The following is a 22,237-nucleotide window of genomic DNA, read 5'->3' as shown; positions in this document are numbered from 1 at the left end:
ATCAGAAGAGAAGAAGAACAGGACCCGGTACGAAAACAATACTAATTACGTGTTACAAAACAAATGAATTGTTTCCAGTCGGGCTACGAATTTTTAATTACGGAGCCCCTCCTCGAAAATATGGAAACCTCGGGGAAAGCAAGGAAATGCTCATGATACCAAAACGGAGTTTTTCTTTGTTTCAGATGTAATTTTATGTTATTAACTTGACGGGTTTTTGAAACAGAGTTATCAAAACTTCGAAATCAGGGCTTGAACGCAAATCCACGGAAATGTTTAGAATGTGGTGTTGGTTTTTTATTTGCCAAAGCAAGTCGTATTCAATGCCGTTTCCCCCACGCCCCGTTTTCCAAAGGGTACCATTCAGGATCGGCTGCGGAGCCATTCCCGTGTGAACCGTTGGCCAGAGAAAAGACACGCTCGTGTCAAACTGACACGGGATTCCGCAACGCTTGTGAAAGCACGTCGTTCGTTCACGTGCGTTGCAGAATCCTCGGGAATGTCCCCTGTTGTGTTAAAAAAAAAAAACATTTTTCTCTCTCTCATCTGCGAGGAAAACTCAGCAATCATTCTGGGCATCGAAGTCTCTGGAACAGGATATGGACCATCCCATCGAAGTCGGTAAGATGGATTTCCCCGGTAAGAACGTAGCATCTCCGCTCATAAGACGCCCCTGCGACGGCAATCTGGGGCTCGGCTGGTCCCCCTCCCAGGTTCATCTACTACTACACCCCAATTCCGCGGCCCCCCCCATTTCCTCCCGGTCCCGTCCTTAGTTTGAACCAAAGTTTCCTCGACGGCCAGAGAGAGAAGGGGGCGGGACAAACGGACGGACAGACAGGCAGGCGGCCGGGATCGCAGAGCTCGGGTGGCGCCTAGGTTAGGCAGTGCCGTCCCATTTTGGCACGCCGACCCTCGACTGGTTGTTGGAGGAGCCCCTCCTCCTCCTCCGTCAACCAGCCCTGAGCCCCGAGCGGGAAAAGCTCGGCAACGCGTTGAAGCGCTATACGGATCGGAAGGGGGGGGGCGAAAGAGAGAGAGAGGAATTGGAAGGCAGCCCCCCCTGGAAAAGAAACTTTTGGGGCGGGGACTGGACACCTGCGCGGCGCGCCCTTTCCTCCTCCGCGACTTTTTCTTCTTCTTCTTCGCCGCCTGGGCGATGAGCGCCAGCGAGCTCCAGCCGCCGCCTCCGGAGTCGGCTCCCGGCTCTCCCCCGACGGCGCCCGGCCGCCCTCTCGCCCCTTGGTCGCGCGGCCACCGCAGCAGCGGCACCACCGACGCCCGCGAGGCGCCCGCCATGGCCGTCTACTGCAGCGAGGCCTTCAGCGTCTATCCGCAAGCCGCCACGGCGGCGGCGGCTGCAGGCACGGCGGGGCAGAGACCTGCCGCCGCCACCTACGCGCTGGGCGACTACGGGGCGCCGCCGGGCGCTGCCGCCGGCTACCTGTGGGGAGTCAGCGGGGCCGGGCCCTACGTGCAGAGCGGCGGAGGAGGTGGCGGCGGGGGTGGGGGTGGCGGCGGGGCCCCTGGGAGCGCGGGCGCGCCCTCTTTCCTGCCCTACGGCTGCCCGTCGCGGGGCGTCGGGGCCCCGCCGCCGCTCTTGGGCCCGGCCTCGGGTCCCGCCTCGGGCTCGGCCTCGTCGCCGTCGGAGCTGGGCTGGCTGAGCCTCGCCAGCCAGGAGGAGCTGCTGCGCCTGGTGCGCCCGCCCTACTCCTACTCGGCGCTCATCGCCATGGCCATCCAGAGCGCCCCCGAGCGCAAGCTGACCCTCAGCCACATCTACCAGTACGTGGCGGAGAACTTCCCCTTCTACAAGCGCAGCAAGGCCGGCTGGCAGAACTCCATCCGCCACAACCTCAGCCTCAACGACTGCTTCCGCAAGGTGCCCCGCGACGAGGACGACCCCGGTGAGTGCGGGCCTCGAACCGCCCCCTCAGGCGGGAGCGGGAAGGCAAGGCAAGGGCAGGGCAGGGCGGCGGGCGAGGGAAGGAGGGAGGGAGGGAGAGAAAGCCCAAGCCGTCTTCCTTGCTTTCCAAGGAGCCCGCGAAAAGAGTGCTTCTGAGCATGGGCAGAGCGCTGACGCAGAATTCCCGCCTGTCGACTCCTGGTTTCTCTCTGCCCTCGATAGGAGCTAGATAGAGATTGGTTCGCGGGCCCTAAATGGATAAACTGGGAAGTTTGAGGCCGGTGCGTGAGCTCCGGGGACAGGTGGGGCGGAGGGGCTTTGTACTGCCCTTGGGACCGAAATGAATGCCACTCAGCAGCAGGTCGACTCGAAACTGAAGTCCTATTGATTTCCTTGGGAATTGCGCCCAGTTTACGCTCCAATCTTCTCAAGAGGGGTAAATTCCAGAAGGATGAGGAGTATCAGCATCCAGGGTGGGTGGGGGCTTTACTCGCAAGTAAGAAAGTTAAATCTGCTGCATGTTTGCTCTGAAGTTCCTCCCCCCCCCCCTTTCGCTGGGATCTACTTCCAGGACAGTGCCCCACATGTCTTTTTAGGTGAAAGCTGGATGATGTATCTAGTAAAAGTACTTGGGTGTTTTTTGAGAGAACAAAGAACGAATTTGAGGATAAATCCCATGGCTTTTTTCTGAGTGTAGCTATACAGAATTGTGCTGCTCTATGCCTATAGCATGCGAAATGAATGGTCGTGATGGAGCTTTTTGTGCTTTTAGGATGAGGAATGTGCTCCTCAGATGACCTAGTACTAAATATCACTATTTAAAGTAGTGCGCCCCCCTCCTCTTAATTTCTGGTTGCCAGAGCAGATTTGCACATATAGCTGCAAAAGTGGCAAAATTATCACTCTCTCATACTTTGTTTTCCTTCCTGGAAGTAAGAATTCTAATCCATGGTAGTTGTAGATGAAGATAATTCTGGTTAATTATCTGTGTGTGGCATGTATTCAACTCTCTGATCTCCATGCCTGGGAGTTATGTGCTAGTCTACTGAAATTGAGATTCCTTCAGTCTGGGAAAGGGGACTTCCTTTCAGATCAAACAAAGACGTACAGTACACACACACCTTATTTTGGTCTTCATAGTCCATGGTTACTCTCCATCTTTATATCTGTAACTAACAAATGCGAATACATGCACCGGCCTTCAAGGTGTTTTATCTCTGCTAAGTGATCTTAAGGTATACTGTCTGGGAACTGAGGTGGGAAAATGCATATCCAGGATACAACTTGTCACATTTCATTTTCCAGTAATGAAAAAGCTCCTGTGAACAATAGCTTTAGTTAGATGTCCTTGAAAAATATTTGGCAAATTTAATTTAGTTCCAGGATTTACATCCTAACTTTGCAGTTCTGTTTTTTATTTATATATGGTGGCCCTTCAGACTCAGTTCCTTTTGGGGGTATAGAAAAAAATGGTACAGTCATACTTTTCAAGTTGATAGTGAAGATAATTGAGTGAAATTACTGAGAGCCTTTGGATTTTCATAATGTTGTAAACTATAGGTTGCTCTCTCATGATAAAAGATTATCCCCATTAAGCATAGCTTAGCAAATTTATTAATCAGAGTTTCAAACCATTTTTTTTATGCCACTCCAAGATGGCCTAGCCACTATCGCTGGTGGTCTTAACACCTGTTGGATTCTGGGAACTGTAGTCCAAAAAGTCACACTTCCAAGCCCACCTGTTAATAACCTTGGTAATTTATGCACACCACAAAGGAATACAAAGATCAATTTCTTCCTGGCTTTTTCAGAGTACACTAAGAAGAATTGCCATTACGCCACATAATGTTTTGTTTTTACAAACTAAAGATTTTTGAGGTATTTATTTATCTTTTTGGCTCTCTTTGGCTATCCCTGCAAGTGGCTAGATAGTGTGCCCTGACCTCAAACAAATGTATTTGTTTCACGTTCCCTGTGACTCCAGAAATCTAACAAACTAGCCTGACTATATTTATTTTATATGCCAATAATGGTTTATTATTATTATAGACAGTGTGCCCAGACAATGACTGCGCTCAGAAGTCTCTTAGTAATAGCTTGTAACACATAGCCTCTTTTACTCTTTGCACTTCTTGTGTCCTAGGCTTTATAGATGGTTGCTTCTAGATCAGTGGACCAAATTAGATGCAACATTAATCATGCATTTAGTGACTGCAAAAACAAACATGTTGTTTTAAGTAAACAGCAGCTGGGGAGGTGCAGTGTAGGCTTCAGCCACCGTCCTGATCTTGCTGTTGCCCCTACTAATTATTATATTTTCATATTAATGCGAATTACATGATAAATGCCACTTCTTTAATTATCGGGAGCGTCCTTAGAAGATGTAGTAGGGTCCCTCTGGACTTCATCATAAGCTTTACTGGGATTCCTCAACAAGGTGATCAGCAGTGGGGGACAGATTTTCTTGAAATACGAGGCCTGAAATACGTAGCCAGTGTTCCCTTGTGATGCTTAACTGGAAGGGGACTGTAGTGCAAGCTCTACTATGCATCCTCGCAACCAAAATATAAAATTGGAATACTGTAATCAAATTGTTATTTACATTTGTGCCCCGCTTACATGTAAATTGAGGATGTTGGTTTTTTCATTAAAGCTTGGCAAAGTTACGTTTCTGGGATCGGAATGTGCTAACTAACATGGTACCCAGCTAGCTAAAGTTGCCGTACTCTCACATTTTATCTAGCCAAGTGCTATTTTAGCTAATACAATTCTAGTCCCAGAAGTGTGTTGGGCTGATACAAAGAAGCAGGAGTGCCAATATGCAAGACAAAAGATGATTTGGCTCATCTCAGATGCATATCTGAGAAATGAAAATGGTATCCAGTTAGCTAAAATGAGTGGTACCCAGTATGGTGTAGTGAACAGAACAAAGTAGGGATCGAATCCCCATGCAGTGATGGAAACTCACTGGGGGAGGGGTAATGGCACTGATAAAACCACTCCTTAAATATCGCACTTACCTTGAAAACTCTCTTAGGATTGCTGTTCGCCAGATGCAACTTGACAGCACATGACACAAGCACATAGCTAAAGCGTACCCAGGACGAGGGACCACCTGGGATAAGGAGTGGGGGGAGTTCAACTTCTCTCCCTTGTGTGTTCTTTTTGGAGGAAAAATCAAACACACCCACTATAGAAAAGGGCAGACATGTGAATACTAAACATGACTGCTGCTGTCTCAGCTCCCTTGCCCCTCAATGTAAGTGTGGAGTACCATCTACCAACAGACCTTTCCTGCTACCGTCTATCTGTGATACTGTGTTCTGCTGTTGTAGTTCCAGACAGTTCTGTTTACTCCAGTCTCCACAACTGTAATTGCTTTGAATCATTAAATCATTGATCATTAAAACTCACCCTAAATGATAAATACTGGCTACATTATCTTTTAGGGTGTACAAATTAAATGATAATATACCCTAAATGATAAATACGGAGGCCTGCAAACACATAAATGTCCATGCTTGGAAAATGGCTTTTGTCTCTATCATAGTGAGACCCAGATTCTTTGGCAGAGTGGTTTTGGGGAGATATGATATGAAAAGTAGGAACTTACTGCTTTATAACATACCTACTAATTTCTAATTTGAGTTTCTGAAAAACACAAATTGCTTATTCATACTGTACCCAGCACATAATAGCCTGTACAAGAAGGAATAACCTAGCTGCTCCAGACAGCTTATCTGCTTCTAAATGGGGACCCTTGTACAGAAAAAAAGTAGCCCTACTCTCTCTCAATCACACACACACACACGTGCATGCACGGACAGAGAGAGAGAGAGAGCGCTGGTATTTGTACAACACCTCCCCATACTTTTTATTCTTGTGGTCAGGAGGAAAGAGTCCTGATCTTTTCACTCTGGCATGGGAGTGAAAAATTTCACAGCATATGACAACTTTTTTGAAAGAGTGTGTCATCAAATTGCACTATTTTTATACTGTTGCTGCTACTCATTACACTGTAGTTCCCCCCCCCCCCACCTTGGATCATTCATAAAATGCCCACATGAATCAGCGGTGTAGCTCGTACCTTTTGGACATTTTGCTCTCCTGATTTCAAGAGATTCTGGAAGGGGAGGTTTGTAAGAGGAGACCCTGACTAATTTTAATGTTGAGGGGTGGAGACTCCAATCCTTGCTCTGTGAAGAATAACCTTATCAGATTTACTACTGAATTTGTATCCAGGCTTGATATTTCAAAAAATAAATGAGACTGTTGTTCTCCAGCCTGTTCTATTGACATTGTCCATTACTGGTTGGAACATAAGCCCACAACACTATTGACAAAATCATCATCTAGCTGCTGTGCAGGAATGCCTCTTGTTTTTTCTTCAGCCAGATAGAGAAACGATGCAGTTGCCATAGGTTAGGCGAGGTCAGCGTTTGAACTTTTCTTGCTCTATAAATATCAGAACTCACCCTTTTGGACTGTAGTGCTCAGAACCAACCATCAGACTTAGCCAGTGGCCAGACTGACTGGGGGATTCTGGAAGTTGCCGTGAAACAAACAAACAAAAAACAGGAAAAAGCCCCAACTTCTCCAAGCTCTGATTTCTATAAATGTCAACCATAGATCAAAAAGGCGAAATATGTTTGGTCTATAGCTCCTAGAATACCTTGACCATCATTGCCACTAAACTGTACTGGAATCTATAGGACAAAAATAGCTTTTCCAGGTTTTGCCACAGTTAAAGCAAAAGAGAATGCTGGACATTCGTTATGCCAGTGATGCATTATGATTAATATATAGCAGCAAACACCATTTTAAGTTTCAGTGCCAAATAGTTCTGAATATAATTTTACTTTGCTGGAATTCTTAGCAAGTTGCTTGAAAAGAATTTAAAACTCCTCCATCTTAGCCATGCAGACTTTCTTTAACAGAAAAGAGTCCGATGGTCACTTTTCAATTGTCTCCATGTCAGTATGACTCATTAGTCAGATATCCAAACAGATACTGGGTTTGCAAATATTCAGATGATGTAGAACTGGGTATTTAGGACAAAGCAGGCAGAAGAGTGGGTTTGTAGCAGAAATATATGCTTGTGGAAGTTGGTATTTTAAAGTCTTTCCTTTACCAGACTCCCATGAAATTTCTTCTCTGAGCCATTTCTCCCAATTTGGACAGGAAACCTGGTGCTTGAGTAGAGGAAAAAGCCAGTGAGGGAAGGGTTAATAATTCCAATATGCATCTGCTTTTCTTACTTAAGCCAGCCTCTTGACTTGCATTGCATGTTGGGGGCAAATATGGAACTGGAGGCCCTGTGGTTGCTGCCAGGATGTAGCCTTGCAACGGAGATGGGAATTTACTTTTGGAGGCCATGACAGTTTCCAGAACAACTCCCTGAGAGTTGCAATTTAGAAAACTAACTTCTCACATCTCTGACTGTTGTACAAGCTTGGTTTTTGATATTGCCCCAAACTATCCAACGTAATAATTTGAACCATGTGAAATGTGACTGCATTTCACAACACCAGAGAGAACAGCCCAATTAAAGAATTGATTTCATCATCCTCATCTTAAAACTGCTGAATTTATATATCATTTGTGATAAACCATTTGGCTTCCAACACCCTACCATTTGTAGCACAAGAGTTATGCAGTTTATTGTGTAACAGGAACATGTTAGAGGGTAAGTAAGATGCAATGTAGAAAGTTACTGTACATGATCTGGGCTGGATACAATAGACAGGGATGTGGCACTGCGTGTTAAACTGCAGAAGCCTCTGTGCTGCAAGGTCAGAAGACCAGCAGTCATAAGATCGAATCCACGCGACAGAGTGAGCTCCCATCTCTTGTCCCAGCTCCTGCCAACCAAGCAGTTCGAAAGCATGTAAAAACACAAGTAGATAAATAGTTACCACCTTGGTGGGAAGGTAACGCCGTTCCTTGTCTAGTTGTGCTGGCCATGTGACCACGGAAACTGTCTTCGGACAAACGCTGGCTCTATGGCTTGGAAACGGCGATGAGCACCGCACCCTAGAGTTGGACACGACTGGACTAAATGTCAAGGGGAACCTTTACCTTACCATAGACAGAATTTAGAGGTCTTTGGTGTGTGGGCACCAGAACTTTGCGGCAGCTTGTGACTACAGACAGAATACTGTGCTGATAAATTGGGAACCATCTGAGGTGGCGTCCAGGCTGTACTAATGGCCATCACCAGAAGTAAAAAATTAGGGAATCTGTGCATGAGGGCATGCATCTGGGCATGCATGCGCTCATGCGCAAACTCCATGTGCGTGCACATTGCTCTTGGGATCTCAGCCAATAACAGGAATTAAGGACATTTTGCATTTGGTTAATGGAGCTTTCCCTCTTATTTCCTGCAGCTGTGAAAACTGCCCAGTACCAAAACAGTTTTTGTAAGAAATGAGCTGCAAGAAGAAAGGGTTCAAGTCTAGCTTCCCTCAGATGAGATGTGCAGCTGCTAAGCAGTGATACCTGCATTACTCTGTGGTTAAGTTACTGCATAGTGTTTAGAATACAAAAGCTCTACCTGATATAGTTGAGTAGGTCACAGTGAACACAGATGTGAAGGTGTAGCAATAAAAGGGTCATTTACTGATGCATAGAAGGTGGGTCAAAAGCTGTTGCACATGCACAGAAGTATTACCTGTGCCTGAGATCAAATGCAAATCTTTGTCTTTTTCATCCTCAATGACATTGGTTGGTATCCTGACCCAGAACTATAAACGGAGATATTTGGGCAAACTAGCTCATGCAAAAATAAATAATTAAATAAATAATTTTTTAAAATATTAATAATATAAACATTATAGTCCACAAAGATAAATATATTATGATATTTAATTTATATTCAGGAGGATTTTTTGTTATATATGTGGACTACCTGAAGATGGTTTTGAGAACAAATATCACTGTAAGGGAGAAAAAGACTTGTCATGAAGTTACACATTTATCTGCTTGATATTATTCTATGTTAAAGTATCATTTTCAGGTGTATGGAAAGTCATAGTCAGATGCCTAGCAATAAAGAAAAGTAAAATAAAATAAATAAAGTAGCCATGCTGACATTCCTGATATTGACTGCCTAATACACACTTGGATCATCACTAGAAATGGGGATGACTCACGATTTTGGTGAGTCGTCCTGCTTCGTGAGTTGTCAAAAGCTGATAGCTCACGAAGCACAAAGTTGCCCCCATGAACCAATGAATAATGAATTTATTCGTCGATTCATGGGGGGGGTACTAAAAAACACACACACACCTGCCTCCCCCGCTGCCACACCACTGCAGTGCCACTGCCCCCCTCCATCCCACACACACCCTGACATCACCACCCCTTCATTCCCATACGAAGGGAGGGAAGCCATCCTATGGCTTTTCCATTCTGCTACCGGCCTGCTGATCAGCTGATCAGCAAGCTGATAGGCAGCCACGCACTCCCACAGCCACCCACCCCCACAGCCTACCCCCATCCCCTTCCTCTCCCTACCTTAGCCATCCCCATCCCCGCTGACACTGCCTTACCGTAATCGTTGCTGCCACTGCTGAGGTCTCCATCAGGCCTCTGCACCTGTAGAAAGGGAAACTGGCTGCCCTTTGCAAAGATGGCGGCTGCGGCTTCATTTAGGGTAGAGGGCGGGTGGCTGCCTATTGGCCCGCCAATCAGCTGATCGGCGGGCCAGTAGGCAGAATGGAAAAGCCATAGGATAGCTTTTTTTAAAAAAATCGTATGGGGATGAATAAAAACGGAGAAATATCCATTGATCTGTATTCGTTGAGACTTAAAATTTGACAAATACGGATTGATGAATATATGACAAATTGGCTATATTCGTCAAAAAAAAGTTCCGTTTTTATATTTGTGCCCATCTATAATCATGACCATTAACTCAATTCATTGCTGTGACGTTCATGGAGCTCTTCTGAACTTTTCTGATTTTCATTCCGTTTTACTTCAGCATTCTCTGCCAAGCACGCAGTGTGCTATGATCCCTTTAGTCCAGCTATTATGAATCACAGGAGACTAGGACACTTTTCTGTGGATGCGGCTGCCCCCTTCCTAGGTAGAGGTAGCATGACAGATAACATGTTTTGTTTTATTCATGAATGTTTTTCTATTTTGGTGAAGGCTGATTGATCCTACACTGGCAGGTCTCCTTTCAACGGTTTGAACTCCATTTTCTCTTTGGATGAGAAGTGCACATGTATATTTGGTTGGGTGGTTGTCAACAAAGTGCCTCCTCCCACTCTGTTTCCACAGGTGTTCGATTGGCAAGCGGAAATAAAACTGGGAAAAATGGTCACTTGGGAAATGGCATTTGCATTCAGCAATTGAGTTGGCAAATGAAATAAGAAATTCTGTTTTATTGAGCCCTGTGGGATGCAGGTGTGTGGAAGGAACGCAGGTATCATCTGTACCTGAAAGCCCTTGCAAGCCAGAATGCGGAGGAGCAAATGGGTTGTTATTGATCATTTACTTTAAGCAATAGGAGGGATGGTCTTGAGCGGTTGTCTCATCTTGTATAATGGTAGCCCGTCCTAATAGCCATTCTTTGACTTACACACTCTTATATTTGAACAGTGGGTTTCACTTTCCTATCTGAAAAGACCAGGACTCCAATGTTTCATCAATAGTTCATCAGTTTTAAGGACACATAGATCCACTTTTTAAAAGGTACTTGGCTGGTGTTGCTGTAATAAGAAATGAAAAAGAAAATATTAAAAATGGGCTTCCTTTTAACAAAGATTAATACTTCTTTAATAGATAGTAATTTCTTATGCATCATTCACCCTAGAGGCTATAATAAGAGTTGGGCAAAATGCATGTTGTAAGAAAGCTAATTGCTTGTTTAACTAGTTAAAAGACAGATGAACTTTGAATATTTTATTCGACTGACAGCCCAAGCATTATATTTTGTACGCCGTATCCATAGTGTCTCTATTCTTTGTCTGATTCTACAGTAGGTTTTATAGAGGGAAATCCATTCCCCCCTCCCCTTTTTAGTACAGTATTTCAGTGTACAGGCATAGCTAAGATCACGTGTGGCACATGTGTGGATTTTCTGCTCTTTGCAGGAAGAGGTTTCCTCTTCATAGGGTTGCCAGATACATGTGTACGAAAAGGAGGACATAGAAAGCCAAAAAGGAGGACAAAGGAGGATGTATTGGGGGGGGGCTCTGTGCACGGGGTAGGGTGGGGGGGCGTGTCACCTTTGGAATTAGGTATTGGGGAGAATAGCTCTTTGATCATGGGGCAATACCATAACCATTCAACCTACTCAGTCTTAAAAGGTTAAGACTGGGAAAGTTACATTTTTTGGACTACTAAACTCCGAATCCACTGGCCACTGTGTTTTCTTGTTTTAAAAATGTTTTAAAATAAAAACAAAACAAATCTACATATACACTTACTGGGCTTCCAGGACCAATGGAGACAATCTGTTCTTTCCTTTAATGGAGACCCATCCCCCTTGTTTTATTTATTGATTTTTTAATTTAATAAAAGCATAATAAAGTGAAATAAAAAGTTTAAAAAGTTGTGTGACAGATTTGAAACACGTTATAAAAACCAGAAAAAAAAAACAGAAGGCGTGGATTTCTCTCAGCTTGAGAAATGCAAAGGGTGGAGAAAATGGATTTACACACACACACACGCACACACACACACACACAAAGCCATTTTCTCCACCCTTTGCAATTTCTCAAGCTGAGAGAAATCCGCTTTTGTGTGTGTGTATGTGTGTGTTCCAGCTCCCACAAGCATAGGGGATAACTCTGCATATGCTCCTGGACCTGGAAACGCACTCTGCACATGCCCCAGTGTCAGGGGGTTAGGGCAGAAGGGGGGGATAAAAGTGCCTCCTGTTCCCTGGCTTTAGGAGGAAGGAGGGACCGGACTGGCCCCTATTTCCCTGGCTTTGAACCGCCACCCTCCCCAAACCCCAGAACAGCCTCCCCTCCAGCAGGCAAGCAAGTGCACTCACTTCACTCCTGTCCAGGTTTCCATCCATCCATCTCTCTCGCACCTTCCTGCCTTATACAGCTCCCAGGCAGAAGCAGCCATCCACAAGCCGGGGATTGATTACCCAGGGCTGTCAGCCCTAAACAATCAAGCCACCTTATTTCCGATCTCTGAAAGAACCGGAAGATTTACAAGTGCCTCAACCAAGGAAGTAACAGGGGGTGGTTCGGCTGCAAGGGGTGGGGAAGGGGTGGGGCGGGGGTGGAGATACAAAAGCCAGACATTTAAAAGTTTTTTAGTTTTGCCTGCAGGACGGAGGACATGATCCTGAAAAGTAGGACATGTCCTCCTTTTGCCGGACGTCTGGCAACCCTACCTCTTCATCCCTTTTTTTTCTGTCATCCTTCAGGGAAGGGCAATTACTGGACCTTGGATCCCAACTGTGAGAAAATGTTTGACAACGGGAACTTCCGCCGCAAGCGCAAGAGGCGCTCCGATCCTGGCAACGCCTCCACAGCTTCCACCGTTTCTGCTTTGGGGACTTTGAAGACTGAGGAAGGGCACACCTCCTCTGTTGCTCCAGAGAAGCCCTGTGGGGAAAGCCCCTCCTCTGAGCTGGAGCCTGTGGCCTCCATGAGGAACCATTCCAAGAGCACCTCTCCTCCCGTGATTGTTTCGCCTACCCCCAGCTGCCTCAGCACCTTCTTCAGTGGCATGAACTCCCTGAGCAATGGAGGCCGCCTTCCCGGGAGCTTCAGCGGTGAGTTGCATCACAGAAATCTCTCAGCTGGGCCACTGACTGGCAGCAGTTTCTCCCAGGAAGTTCCTCCAACAGAGCAGCTGCAGCGAGTTTCCGGGCCTGCTGGGGCCTATTACAACCCATTCCATCCAGGCAATGGTGGCCAGTCAGCCCAATACAACCATTTATACAACTTCACAGTCAATAGCCTCATCTATGCCCGGGAGGGCACAGAAGTGTAGCCCATTGTTCTGATCGCTTTGATCCCACAAGGTAACAAGAAGGCCAGGTCTATTACTCTTGCATCCAGGAAAATTACGCCTTCATTTTGTTTTGTTTTGAAAACTAACTCCATGAGTTCTGGGAACAAAAAGCTTCTGAAATATGATCTTTGAGGGAAATTATGCAACACAATCTGGACTTGAACTAATATTTCTGCATATTGCAAAGGCCAGTCATCACTGAGTGATTCCAAACATTTTCTGAACTGAAATCTAATGGGGTTTTTTTTTAGGTTGTTTTGTTTTTAAGTGCTAGAAAAGAGATCATGTATAGGAAAATAACTGTATTGCTTGTTGGCTGAGTTTTTGTGTTATGATTTCTATTGTTAAGCCTCTGTTTACAAGCGCCGTGGTGTAAAACAGGAAGATGAAGAGGTCTTATGAAGTGCCTTGAACAATGTTTTTAAAAAGTGAGGACAGATGCTTTTGCCAGGAAGACTGACCTATTTGAAACTTTTGTTAGCTCCCCACTTCCATATCCTTGTTTCTGAAGTTCACAGACCAGCACAATGTATAGATGTACTGGGATCTTGATGGGTTTGCATTTGATTTGGTCAGGGTTGGCTCTCATTAGGCAGACTGAGGCAACTGTCTAAGGTGGTTGATGCAATGGTAGCCTCTCCTTTCCTCCTGATTCTCCTCAACATGCCTCTGTATCGGAAGAGAGAATGGTGTGTGCCACATTGGCCCAGTCAGTGCACCTTCAACTTGCCTGTTGCCTCAGTGGGACTGTCCCATTGCCAGCATTGAAGTAAAAGTTCAGCTGTCCAGGTTGCTTCAGAATGTCATCTCATCCTTTGCTTCAGGCAGCAAAATGTCTTGGACCAGCCCTGGGTTTCATGAATCACATGTGCAGGCTTGTCCCAGAGCAAAACAGTTTATGGGTGCCATTGTGTGTTTGATTAAAGTGCTGTATAATTCTCTGGGACATTTATGCAAGCTTTGCAGGTTTGTATATTGAAAGGCATAACTAGTAGCACCTTTGTGTAAGCAAGCAAATCATTTGACAGCAATTTTTGGGTACACAATTGGTAGGTAAGTCCTACAATACAGTGCTCCTGGGACTATGCTGCTTTAGGATGCAAACTTCAGTATTTCTGTCTCCACCATAACAAACATTTCTAGCCTATAGGAAAATCTGCTATGATCCAGAGAAGAGTGCAGCATGCTTTTTTCCCCCATTGAACATCCAAACACACAGTTGCACAACAGCATTGTACATAAGTGTAGTCCTAGAACAGTGACGATTAACCTTTTTGGGCCCAAGTGCCCAAACTGGAAAAAACAACAACAAAAGCCCCAGTGGGTGGTGGTGGACGTGGCAGTGGCAGAAGTGGTGGTGGAAGGGGCAATCCTGGGCATGGAGGTGCCTCGAGACCCCACTCCGGATCCACTGCCAGTGCCAGCTGCTCCAGATCCTGACCCGCTGCCTGTTGGGGCACTAGTACCACGGCTGCAGCTGCCTTCTCAGTTTTGGCTGCAGGGTGGGGAGTGTGGTAGCGATCCGGCGACTTAAGGCTCATGTGCCTGCAGAGAGGGCTCTGCGTGCCAGCTGTGACTTGCATGCCATAGGTTCACCTTTGCTGTTCTAAAGCAAGAGGATGTGGTGGATACGATTATGTGAAGGAACCCTGCCTTCCATGTCACATGAGCCTGAACCCAGCTGCTTCTCTGAAGTAGATCAGACCTATAGAATAAATTGTTGAGTGGTAAGCCAACACTTCTGCAAATCATGTTGTTTTAATGGGTCTGTTCTGGCTAGGACGAATTACTGAATTTAGGCTGTAGGTACCAGGATCAGGACTTGTTCTCTGAAGCTATGCAGCTTTGTACCAAAGATTATTTGGGGGTGGGGTGGGGAGGGAATTGCAGTTTTAGCAGAGCAAACACCTTGCTTTTTTAAAAAAATACAAATTACTTTCTAATACTGTAAGCCACTCTGTAAATTTATTTTTACACATCTTTATTTGTAAATTATAAACTTGAAAATGTACTTATTTATAATGCATTGGGAAAGTTTTACATATTTCTTTGGTAGTGTATTAAAGAAATCTAGAAATACTGGAAATAAAAAAAAATTGAAGTTGTTACATTTTTAAAACATTTTCTTGGCTTTCGATTGTTGTATCTTTTGTGTCTGCACTGCAGTTGATTGATACACAGACTATATATAGACATGCAGGTTTGGGGAACCATGTTGATTCACTAAAAGCAAAGCGTGCTGCTTGTATACTGCCCCATAGTGCTTCAAGCACTCTCTGGGCGATTTACAAGTTAATTTTGCAGGCTGCACATTGCTCCCCCCCCCCCCCAGCAAGCTGGGTACTCATTTTACTTACTTCGGAAGGATAGAAGGCTAAGATAACTTCTTTTTGAAATCTTAGAGTGTGGTCAACCTTTCTTTACAAACCTTGCTGAAACGAAGTAAAAACTACACCTGCACTTCTCCCATTCATTCCAGCGGGTCTTCTTTAGGAGAACTATGCCATTTATCAGATGTTTCAATTTCATAAGCTAGACTAAACTTGAGACCTTTAATTGGTGTTCAAAGCCACAGTTTCACAATTCCTTCCCATTGCATGCGTCTGTTTCTTTAATATGAAGATGTGATCAAGAGCACACAGATCCTGGACCAAGTCAAATGCAATGGGCATCTGCTTGTAATTCTTATGAATGAACTGTATGTATACTAACTTACTTTTTTTTTGAATGAAGTTGAATCTAAGGGCATCACTACATGTTATATTAATCATGCTTTTAAAAAGCACACTAAATGATGCAATTTTTATTTTGATATAAAGGCAGTCAGTAGGCTTGCTTGCTTTCAGAATGGAACCCAGTGTTTTTACTTCTACGAATGATCATTTCTGTGACTGAAACTTTCTTATGGAAAAGATTTCTTTTAGAGCTTGGCTGGGCATTCTCTAGAGCAGTGGTTCCCAATCTTGGATAACCCAGGTGTCCTTGGACTGCAACTTCCAGAACCCCCAGCCAGCCCAGCTGGTGGCAAAGGGTCCTGGGAATTGCAGTCCAAGAACGTGTGGGTTACCCAAGAACCACTGCTCCCAAATCAACATCTACTGTTAGGCCTTGGACTGATTGTAACTCAGGGACAAACTACCTGCCGCAGTGGGATTTCCTCACAGATATTGTGCTTCAGTTTATGTGATTTGCAAATTAAGCCTATATTTATGTTGGGTTCCCAGTCACATAACAGCATACAAAGTGTAACATGCTGAATTCAAAAAAACTTTTCTTACAAGTTCTCATTTTTAAAAAAATATCTCAGTCATTTACAATAAACAAAATGGCTAAAAGTATATAGCATAATAATAAATAACAAGACAGCATTAAATATAATACATGAAAACCCAGGTGTAACCAACAAAGCTAACCAATGGGGAAATGGCTAATAAAAGAAATCTAAAGGTTACACTATCTATTGAGAAATAAGTTATACCCATTCCTGAGCTATAAATATGTGTAATAAAAACAACATATGGCCTTGATGGCTCTGGCCTGTTTCTTAACAAGAGTTTCACATACAATACGGAGAACAATGTTTGAAACTGTAGACTTGTTTGTGATAGGGCAGAGGGATCTGCTACTCCATTCAACAATGCTAGGGTTAGGAGGTGTCCGACCACTGTGTAGTTCAAAATTCATGGATAACTCTTATGCCCTTGCAAATGTAAGTACAAAGCATAAACAGTTGGTAGGGGACACACACACTAGCCTTGACCAGTGTCAGCCTCCTGACAGGCCCCACTGCCCTCTCTTGCTGCCATGTGGACCAACCATGACAAGAGAAGGGGCAGGCCAAGCTGCTGCCATCAGACCGAGGGGCAGCATACGGCCAACAACAGGACCCTAGGTAAGTCTGAGACCCGCCTTTCTCAGGCCACTTTCTGAAGACAAATAGCACAGAATTCATTCGTTTATTTATTTATTAAAAGTATGTAACCAATACTGTTCTGTTCAGGTTTGTGTAATTAAAGAGAGAAGTGTATTTAGAAGTCAAATTTTCAACTGGGTGCTAACTAGCCCCTAGGATCCCAGGGGTTATACCTGTGCAATGTGGCACATATCTACGCAGAACATATCCTTGTTGAGTTTAATGAGGTTTACTCCCAAGAAAGTGTTACACAATTGCAGCCTTAACCTCCTTGGGGTGCATGTCCAAGGCCTCAGAGCATACGAACTCATTAACTGCCACATGGAGGCAATGGCAACACATCAGGTTGGTAGTGGTAGTAAACTGATACTGCATTAAAGGCAGCTGCATAGTGGGGTCTGAGAATTTTCACCCCAGAGCACCTTTCACAACCTTTTACATTTATTTGGGCTGGTGCACTGCTGTACCCATAATCGTCATTTCCTGCAGAACTGTGGATTTCTCTCCAGCCGGGAGGTTGGACTAGATGGCCCTTAATGCTTCATTCCAACATCACATAGCATTCCATTCTGTGAAACCCCAGAGGGTGGCGACTGCAGGAGCTTCAGCAGAAAAAGGTCAACAGAGCAGGGCTGCAGTGGAACCAATTAGCTCGAGAGGTGGTGAGTGCATCAACACTGGAGGCATCTAAGAGAAACTTAGACAACCACCAGGTAGATATCCTTTGATTTGTATTCCTGCATTGAGCAGGGGGCTGGACTCGATGTTCTTATAGACCCCTTCCAACGCCCTTGTTCTAGGATGTCTGCAGGATAAAGAGTGGTCTGAACAGCACCATGACCCATCACCATACCCCATGTGCCATGAAAAATTTTAAACTAATTTTGGTATTTTAAATATATATTATAGCTCAGATTTGATTCTCAGCTTTAGACTTCTACAATAAGGTAGCACATTAAAATCTTTCTAAACATGTGCCCAAACTGATCAGGAACAAGCAGAAATCAGTGGGAAAACAGTCTCCAGTGGCATCTGTCAGTTGCCATTGTTGGGGATCCCTCTCCCAAAGGCTCCGTGCCACAGAATGACACCAGAGGCTGATCCTGTGTTGCGAATGTTCCTGAAGGGGTTCATGAGAACATGCTGAAGCCCTTTTATGTTTGGGAGGAGATGGGTGTGAAAGCAACCTGAGATTTCCACCTGTCTGGAATTTCCCTCATCTGGCAGAACTGAGTGTTCACAACCTGTTTTGCTACAGGGACAATGGAAACATTAATGTATTTGTATACCGTACCACTCCAGTGGTAACCTGATTAACCCTTTACCAGTTGGGTCACAATGCTTGGGCATCTATTGTACACACAACTTGCTTTTGGGCAGCTTGATTCTTGTGCCCAATTCTGATGATAAGAAAGAAATTGTTTTCTGACCCCCATGTGCCCATGTCAGATTTGATTCTCAGCTTTAGACTTCTACAATTGGTAGCATGTTGAAATCTGTTTTTCTTTCTAAACATGTGCCAAAACTGATCAGGAATTCTAGAGAAATGTCTTCAATCCACACTGATGCTATTGTTTTCCTTGGTAGAACTAACATTTCTTCTAAGATAAGTGATACCACTGATTCAAAGCAGCCGTTTTGCACTTAAGCAAAAGGACAAGAGTGTAGACTTACGTAAGACTATTCTTCAGTTATCTGTGTTTCATTATACCATAAGGATTAGTTTGATGCTTACAGTATTATATTTTGACACAATCAGTTCAATGTATACCTTCTCCACCTAAGTGCATCTTGTTGAGATAATAACGTTTTGCATGCTTTGTAACCCTGGGTGGGAGGGAGGCTTTTAGGAACTAAAGGAATTCCCTCCTTTCCCACTAAACAATTGCTAAAGTATTTTTCTCTCACCTCTGTCTTGCCCCTTTCTCTTCCTGTTTGTTTGCTTTGCATCCTTTTGTTGATCTCTGTCTGCTCCTGATCTTTGACCATGTGGCCAGCACGGAGGTTCTATCTTCCACATGGTTGGAACTCACCTCGCCTCATTTTTTATCCTTCTGACTGTGACTATAGAACCAGCTGTAAGTAAAGATACCTTCTTTTCTATGTTAAATTCTTCTAGAGTGACTACTTTAATAAAGTGCTAGTCTATGGATGATGAGACCGGGCTGATCTCTGCACAGTTCTTACTCTGCAAACTAAAAGGGAATAACCAAAGTAATTTTTCCAACACAACCCACTCTCAAACAACCTGCCCTCTTCTTTCTTTCCTTCAATAAAGAGACAATACATTTGATGCTGGTGTTTACAGCCCTTCCAGGAACCCTAATTAGTTACCAAGGCATGTGTGAAGATTTGATTCAATAGTCAAGGGTCAACATGTATTGTAGAGCTCCATTGGCACAACAGGAATGATGTCAGCACAGCAACAGTTTGCTGCTAATTAAAGGCTTCTTTTTTATTTCAGGGCAGAATTTAGTCTCATTGAATGTTCATGCACCATGCAATCAAGAAAAGAAACTTTTCAATTAGCAGTAATCTGCTTCAACCAGTGGCATCACTCACACTATACTGGCACATCTCTGAAAGAAGATAATGGCTAATACAGTGGTGCCCCGCTTGATGATTACCCCATTAGACATTAAAATCGCTTTATGACTAGTTTTTTGCGATCGCTAAAAACGACGATTCAATGGGGTTATTTTGTTTGATGACGATCGGTTCCCTGCTTCGGAAACCGATTTTTCGCTTCACGGCAATCAAAAATAGCTGATCGTCAGGTTTTCAAAATGGCCACCTGCTGTTTTCCGGACCTATTTCCGGAAGACAGCGATTGAAAATGGCTTCCCCTATGGAGGATCTTCGCTTTACGATGAGGCATGTCGCCCATTGGAAGACATTGAACAGTTTTCAATGCATTTCAATGGTTTTTTTACTTTCGCTTGATGATGATATCGCTTAACAGCGATTTTAACGGAACGGATTATCGTCGTCAAGCGGGGCACCACTGTATAGGAATATATGTGTGTGTTTATGTGCTTTCAGAACAGAATTGTTCCACACAACCAGGTGTAAAAATAATGACACTCCCATGAATGAACGTTTGGGTGTGGCTATTAGGGGTTTTGTCTGGTCATGAGGACAGGTGTACAGGATGTGGCCTAGTACAGTAGACAATCCTAACTCTTCAGTGGTCATGTGTCTTCTTTTATGATGATGAATCCCATATTTAGCAGTGTCCTCTTTGAAGAGCTGTTTGGCCATTGTGCAATAATGCTACACTATGTATTGTCATTTGATACCACTGCAACTCCCATGGTTCCCTCCCACAGAATCCTGGGTTTGTAATTTAGTAAGATGAGATACATACTGTAGAACTTCACTGATGCATAGCTTTGGTGCTATGGTTCAAGAGAGACTTGAAAACACTGTTGAACAACAAAAGTTAGACAGATGTAAGAAATGAATAAATAAATATGAATAATTCTATGCATGTAGAGCAAAGCATTCATATGATCTGGTTTTAGAGGAAATGCCTAGGAAATAATGTACATGTCAAAATTCTGAATAACAGGCAAACTTTTTTGTTACAACTCCCATGTTAGTAATGTGACCGAAGTATTCTGGTAGTTGTATTCTCTATTTTTCCAAGTTTGTTTTTCTACTCCTGCAGGCTGTTGGACCTGAGGCACCTACACAGGACTTGACCTGGCCAAACCACATTTGCCTCAACACATGGATAATTTATGCTGCTGAGAGGATTTTGGCCTCTGAGTCCCAGATTCCGCCCCCCCCCCCAAGTTCGGAAGATCAATTGGAAGCATTTCTGACTGGCATATGGATTCCGAGCTATCGCTCCCCCCCAAAGCTACCCGTCCCTCCCATACACATCTGCTAAACTGCCTCCGGCTCTGGCTCCAGCACAGTGTGTGTGAGGAGACAAAGAGATCCCCCCCCTCTACATCCCTGCCCCCCCATCCTATGGACTGCTATGTTGCTACGTTTTCCAAAACCCCTCAGAGTCATGAGCACCACTATTTTGGAGGAGCCTGAGAAAAGACAGTCTGTTCTTTTTCTTTGTCAAATTTGAGAAGTTACAGCCAAAAGGTCTTGATTTTTTTTAATGTAAAACCTTTAATTGCCCCTGCCCCATGCAGACACAAATGACCTTTTTTCTCTGCAAATTTAAAACAGATGAAAATACAAATCTTGCTTCTCTTGAAAAAGAATGGTTGGTCACAGCTGCTTTTATTTGGAAACAAATCCAGGCTACAGGGGGTGAAATACTAATCCTGAAAAAAGGCCTTTTAATAGTGAAACCGTCCAACTTTCTTATAAACTGCCTTACCAACATGAACCTTCCAAAGTTAGAAAGTTGAAGCTTATGAGCTGGGAAGGGAGAGCTGAACTTTTGACCTTGCCAGTCAGGACCAAATGAAATGATTCTCAGGAAGAGAACTTTTAAACTCCTTCCTGGCCAAACAGACATTAAAAAGCATGTTTCTGGTTATAGCAACATTTTAAGTGATATTTAAAAAGGAATAGAGAATATTCAGAAGCTCACTAATTTAAACTGAAATTACTGGGCATTTGGCTCTGCAGTTGGGATGGTCTTATTTGATATTAGCAGAGCTTTGGTGCTTATTCCACCCATCTTTTCGCTACACAATTCTTTGGTAATTAAGTTTTCTTGGAAAAGGCCAAGCCAGAGGCTTCTTCTCAGCCCATATGAGAATATGGTGGGAGGGGGGAGAGGCACACAGTAGGTGACAGGAAAGGAGGGAAGGATGATGGCTTCCCTCCTCCTTTCCTCCCTCCCTTTCTCCCCCCAGCTTCTCCTCCCCCTCCTTCCCATCTCCCCTTCTCTTTCACTTTCCCTTCTTTCTTCCCTTGCCCCTCTAACCCTTGCAAGGCAGTGGAAGAGCCAGAGGGTCAAGACAGAAGAAAGGAACCTGGGAGAGAGAAGAGGGAGACAAGAAAAGGAAAGGAGGGGGAGGGAACCCTCCTTCCTTCTCTGCCATGGTGCCCAACACTTGAACTGGATCCCCATCTTTGCTGGAGCCAACAGCTGCAGCCATCAGGTAAGGGTGTCTGTGGGTCCACAGGTGCGGGGATGAGATGCGACTCACGAGGGGAACAGGAGGCCTGGAGGAGGCTCAGGTACACCTGCTGATCAAGACTATTACATTGTGGGACATTTCACACCTCATGTCTGAATTTCAAGAAATGCTTCAGGCATCAAGTGTTTGGGCAGACCTCAGCCTGGCCCCCTGGAGACCTGGCAAGTTGGTTTTAGACAAAGGGAGGGACAGAGGGATCTGCTGAGAGCAGACGGGATCCTGGAATACAGATTTGCAATTCTGACTAATACAATAATCCATCCCAGTAATTCCTGATATTCTCTCCCACCTTTTTGCCAGGCCTGGTCTGAC

General features: G+C 44.5%; 1 protein-coding gene across 1 annotated transcript; it reads left to right on the top strand.

The window, feature by feature from the left end:
- Nucleotides 1-1,159: 1,159 nt before the first annotated feature.
- Nucleotides 1,160-19,245, top strand: FOXI3 (forkhead box I3). Its single transcript, XM_073004018.2, has 2 exons — nt 1,160-1,907; nt 12,303-19,245. The coding sequence occupies exons 1-2, from the start codon at nt 1,160-1,162 to the stop codon at nt 12,872-12,874; spliced, it is 1,320 nt and encodes a 439-aa protein (XP_072860119.2). The 3' UTR covers nt 12,875-19,245.
- Nucleotides 19,246-22,237: the final 2,992 nt, after the last annotated feature.

This window comes from Pogona vitticeps, chromosome 6 (assembly GCF_051106095.1).
Source record: "Pogona vitticeps strain Pit_001003342236 chromosome 6, PviZW2.1, whole genome shotgun sequence".
NCBI classification, from domain to species: Eukaryota; Metazoa; Chordata; class Lepidosauria; order Squamata; family Agamidae; genus Pogona; species Pogona vitticeps.
Note: the sequence above shows the minus strand (reverse complement) of the source record. Positions and strands in the feature narration are given on the sequence as shown.

What these genes read in the sequence shown, in the direction of transcription:
- FOXI3 (XM_073004018.2), top strand. Translation starts at nt 1,160, where the DNA reads ATGAGCGCCAGCGAGCTCCAGCCGCCGCCTCCGGAGTCGGCTCCCGGC. An exon ending in CCGCGACGAGGACGACCCCG is followed by an intron (nt 1,908 to 12,302) that starts GTGAGTGCGGGC and finishes GTCATCCTTCAG; the next exon opens with GGAAGGGCAATTACTGGACC.